At 33.4% G+C, this 5348-nt stretch overlaps 1 protein-coding gene across 2 annotated transcripts; it reads left to right on the forward strand.

The window, feature by feature from the left end:
• Positions 1-263: 263 nt before the first annotated feature.
• LOC114395682 lies at positions 264-2970 on the forward strand. 2 transcript variants are annotated; one of them, XM_028357514.1, is made up of 2 exons: positions 264-922; positions 2351-2970. In XM_028357514.1, exons 1-2 carry the CDS (start codon positions 376-378, stop codon positions 2722-2724), a joined length of 921 nt encoding a protein of 306 aa, XP_028213315.1. In that variant the 5' UTR covers positions 264-375; the 3' UTR covers positions 2725-2970. The 2 variants fall into 2 exon arrangements, with proteins under 2 accessions (XP_028213315.1, XP_028213314.1); XM_028357513.1 differs by having other exon boundaries at positions 266-922; positions 2348-2970.
• The last annotated feature ends 2378 nt before the right edge of the window (positions 2971-5348 follow it).

Here is a 5348-nt window from a genome sequence, read left to right on the forward strand (position 1 = left end):
CATATGAACATCCAATTTTTTTAAAACACTTATTCAGCATCCATCATTTCTCTCTATATCTTCTTTTATCGCATCATATAATCTATAATACTTATATTTTTTGTTTTTTTTTCCTCTCATTAGATATCATGTAGCATAACGAGTGTTGATAGATTATTTTCCATAATCTTGTTACCAAATTAAATTTGTTTTTGAACGATAGTTATATAGACCTATATTTTGTCATTTTCGGAAACTAAATTGTACTAATATAACGTAACAACTTCACTGTCACATTCTGTCGTTCCCTTCCAAAATTTAAAGACCATTCACTCTCTCTCTTCTGTCATACCCACACACGTTCCCTTTCAAAGTTCAAAACTTTCGGACACCCTCATGGCCCGGGACCCCGAATCCGAAACCGGGTTGGGTCCGAGGCTGAAGCTGAGCAACATGAGCATCCCCGAGTTGATTTCCGAGTTGCGCGATTCGTTCCTGAGTCGCGACTTCGACCGAGTTGAGGAGGTCCTGGTGGCGCGGGATGCGAGGCTGACGAAGGAGCTTGAGGAGAAGAAGCGGGAAATCGGGTCCCTCAGAGAAAGAATAGATTTCGAGAGGTTGGAGAAGATCAATGCCGAGTTGGAACTGAAGAGGCTCAGGGAAAAAGAAAAAGGGTGTGGGGAGAAGTTGGTGAAGAGTGATAATAATAATAATAATAATAATAATAATGGGTTTGGTTTGGGTGGTGGGATTGTTGTGAAGAGTGAAAAAAAGTGTATGGTTGAGGAGGGTGTTGTTGAAGTGGTAGAAGGTGGAAAGATTGGGGTTTTGAGAGAGAAGGAAAGAGGGGTTGATGGGTTGGAGAATGAGAAGGGGAAGAAAGTTGTTGGAATCAATAACTCTGTGTCTCTGAATAGAAATGGTGGTGGTATTGGTGCTTCAGGTATGGAGATTTTTTTAATGCCTTTGTTGAGAAAAAGGAAGAAAGAAATTTGAATTTGGTTTTTTGAAGTGATGGTATGAATATGATTTGGTTAGGTTGTGCTAGGTGTTTGATGGTACAGTGCATTTTGTGTTTTATTATGATTAATTGATTTTAGGGAGAATATGGAGTGTGTGGTGATTGTGTCCATATGTGGCACACAACTATTTGTATTAGGAGGATTTTGATGAAAATTGAAAAACTTCTGATGAATTTTGTGGTATTAAACTTATGTTGATTTGTTCAATAGGAGTAGAACTTTTAACTCTAACTGGATTCCAAAGAGTCAGCTTTTCCACACATTCATGAAGTCAGTGCATTGTAACCGTTGGATGAAGATCAAATAACTCAGATATCATGTGTATTTTAAGTCTGATTTATCAGAATAAAATGAGTTGTTCGATCTATATGTGATGGTTCTGAATTTCTGACTGCATGAATGTGAGCAGGGAATCTAAATCTCTATTAGAACTGGATTCAATACATTTGGCTTCTGTGTGTATGAAAAAGGACATGTTATTAACTCATCACTAATTGCTTTTATGATTGGGTTTTTTGGGGAACATTAAGGGGGCAAAAACCTAGGCAATAGGCATGTTACTACATTTACTTGAATATGAAATGGCTTTTCCTTTTACTAAATGACATTACTAGGCACATCATCAACTTCTCTACATAACTCTACTAGTGCCATTTATCCTTTTAGCTAGGTTGCTGCATGTTCTGGCTATTGGCAGGTTATCTTCGGTTCATGTCTTTTGTGAATTCTGATCCTAGTTGGTGGTCATTTTAGTAATCACATACTGATGTTATCGTGAAACAAAGATTCATTATGTCAAAGAGGATTGTGCATATTTTCTCTTTTAGATGTTCTGCACATGGTTTGATTAGTAAAGTTGTGGTTATGCATATTCTACAAGATTTAAGGACCCTGATATCAGAACCTGTAACTGTTGTGGTTTTAGTCAAGTCTGTTACCATTATTTTAATGTTCTCGTAGAGAGCTGCCTTGTACGTTTGTTGTGTAAAAAACAAAAGATTTCTCATAAAAACAAGTTTATTATTTCCTACCATATGTGTGTCTAAATTTGATGAAAGCATAGATCTTCAATTACTTAAAGAGCCAAGTGTGTATTGTGTAAAAAGCAAAAGATGTGATGCACAAACAAGTGGATTTCCTACCATATGTATATCTAAATTTGAAAAAAGCCTAGATCTTCAATTACAGCCAAATGCTGAATTTTCCATGAATGCTGGAAATTTGTCAATGAACTATTTGGGTTATAAAGTCTTCTGCACTTCATTTCCCAAGCTTCTGCTTAGATTATTTTGTTGGCTGATACACTATTGCGTAGGACTAACATTTCTCTTTCTCTTTAATGCCAGCAGGGGGAGAATTGGGATTGAAACCTGTTATTGTTATAGTAGACAGTGATGATGAGTGTAATTCACAAGCAACATTGAACAAAAAAGAGACTACTTCATGTATTAATATTATAGATGATGAACATAGAAGTTCATCATCAGGAGCACCCCAGAAAAATCTTCTAACAGGACTGGCTGAACGCATTGGAAATCTCAAAAGAAAATTTGTTTCTTCGCGCGAATTGGATGCAAATATCAATGCCTTGGATGACTTCGATAGTGATTCTTCCTGTTCTGGTTCCAGTTCTAGTTCCTCTTCTGGTCCATATGATAAGGATCTACCAACAAACCATAAGAAATTGAGAGCTGATGCAACCAGTCCTGTATTGAAGTTTTAACAAAGGTAAAGTGGCAGGACTAGATACAGAGAAAAAAAAAACCTTAGCACTGAAACATTTTGTTGTATGGTCATAAAGAAACTTCAGCTGGATATAGGAGAGGGAGAAAAGGTAAAAGTGGATAGTGATGTTTGAGTTTCTTTTTGGGTAATTGAGGGTAAATCTTTTGGGTATATGTGGGTAAATTTCTTTGTAAATCGGTGCTCTATTAAAATAGCAAGCCTTTTTTATTGGTTATCTTTCAAAGTTAATCATAAACACCAACTTCCCATTCACTTAAAGGATGCATGGTTTTAATTTGAACAAATCAAGGGCTGGGTTGGTTCTTGTGGTAGGGGTTAAGTTATGAGTGGCAAATCATGGTTCGAATTTCTAAGACCTAACATGTGGAAGATATATGTGAGAAATTAAGAGATAAAGATGCACTACACTTACTCTTGTACCAAGCATCAAGCATGTGAATGTGTGATCATTGCTCTTTTTTTTCGTGTCTTGAATTCTTGGTAATTAAAACTTAAAAGTTGCATTTGAGTTTCGACTAATTTGAGTTGAGCTAGAGTGACTCATTTAATAGAGTAAAGTTCTCCAAGCGCTTAATTTGTTTATTTTTTTATGGCGTAATGACATGTTATCGTTACATAACTAATTCGACCAGGAAACTTTATTATGATTCATTTAAAACTTTTTAATTAATTTAATTATGAAAGTATTTGTAAATTTTGTGTTTCAAAGATCAAAAACTAAAATATATCAAGATAATACATTACGTGATATATATACAATCGACTAAATTATGTGTCTTATGGCATTGCAACATAACATAACTTATACAACATTAGAACAATTTATTTCTCTTCAAAACATACATTTAACATATGCAATTTTATAAAGATAAACTACCTAGTTGAGCTTGTCAATGATATACATAATGCTCAAAAGGAAACAAAAGACAAAAATCATACATTCACGTTCAGGCACGCATATTCACAAGTTGTTAAAATAAAATGATTGTCTCGTAATCATTTGTTCCCATGAACACAAAGAACCACATGTGTCACAATGCAAGGGCAAGCTTACCAAAAACAAACATACAAAAACAACATAAAACTTAACAATTAAAACATAATCAAATACCATCATATATAGAACATAACATTTGAAAATCATATATAAAACATAAATTTTAGAATTCACATAATAGGGCATCTTATAATAATCATCAATTCATCAACAATCTCATTAGGATTCAATCATCATAATCAATCCATCAATCATTGACATCAAAGATAAACTTGACTCCATGGAAACTTTCACCGCATGAACGATTAACTCATGTGCATCACCTAACATAGTATCACACGACCATTGGGGAGACTCAAGCAAATCCTACAAATGAAGTGTGGTTTTATAAAAAATAGATGATGTAACATCCCGTTTTTCATAAAATAAATTAACAATGATTTTATTTAAAATGAATTTTTTAAGATAAATAAAATAAATATGTTTTTAGAAAAAAAAATTATTTATTCAATTGACAATGAGTAAAATAGATTTTCTTTATATAAAATGATAAAATAAAAAAAATAGAGTAGATAATAGGCCTAGAGACGTAATATGTCACCTTTTACATTTATGGCTTGTTTGTAGATTCTCTTTCTCCCAAATCCATATCCCATTCTTTCTTTCTCAAAATCCTTTCTTTTTTCGTATACACTCAAACCTATCTCATTAAAACGATGATCTCGGACTCGTTAACTGTTAGATCGTCATGAAATTTGAACACGAGGTTTGAAACTTATATTCACACACACCCACCATTGAGATTTTTGAGATAATGTCTATGGTGGAAGAAATGTCCCTCGCACTAGGCATTCTCTTTTCCCGCATACACCCAAACTTTTCCTAGTAAAACTACGATCTCAGACTAGTTAACCGTTGGATTGTCGTGAAATTTGGACACCACTAGAGTTGCTGCTATCACTATCGAACTACACCTGTGAGCCCACTTAGAGGTAAGTGATGAGTTATTCACAATTAGGAGGTAATGAGAACATGTGTATAGATCCTTAGAGAATTAATTAGAATGAGTTTTGAGGTGGTTTTACAAATTTTGATACTATCTTTACAATTATAACTGTAAATTATATATGTTCGGTGGACCAATTGATATTTCGATGAGAAATTGTTGTGAAATTATTTTGTTCTTGTGTTGAGTGTGAACCCTAAAAATTGATTTTTTTTTTCTAATTAATGTGAATTTTACTCTAAATATTCTTCTCTTTAATAGCTTATTTTATACAAAATATTGTCTTTGTTCTGTATCTTCCCACGATGATAATCAACATGTTATGTATATATTATAATAATAAAATTAATAAATTGTTATAATTATATTATAACATTGTTGTTGAGATTGAGCATAAGTGTGAAGTTGAACATGTGTTAATTTTTTAGATACACATAAACATGTGATGGTGGATTGTGACATTATGAGATGTTAAATTGTGGACATGAGATTTGGTTGTAAATAAGTGTGTGGTTAACACTTGATGTGATAATACTTGTATTGTAAGCTGTGAATTATACAATAACTCGACTAATGTTCACCTTGAGAAAAGTGTTAT

The sequence above is a fragment of the Glycine soja genome, chromosome 18 (assembly GCF_004193775.1).
Source record: "Glycine soja cultivar W05 chromosome 18, ASM419377v2, whole genome shotgun sequence".
Lineage (NCBI taxonomy): Eukaryota > Viridiplantae > Streptophyta > Magnoliopsida > Fabales > Fabaceae > Glycine > Glycine soja.

Excerpts from the sequence above, each read along its gene's own strand:
- LOC114395682 (XM_028357513.1), top strand. The coding sequence starts at position 376 with ATGGCCCGGGACCCCGAATCCGAAACCGGGTTGGGTCCGAGGCTGAAG. Across the intron at positions 923-2,347 it reads TGGTGGTATTGGTGCTTCAG|CAGGGGGAGAATTGGGATTG; the intron begins GTATGGAGATTT and ends CTTTAATGCCAG.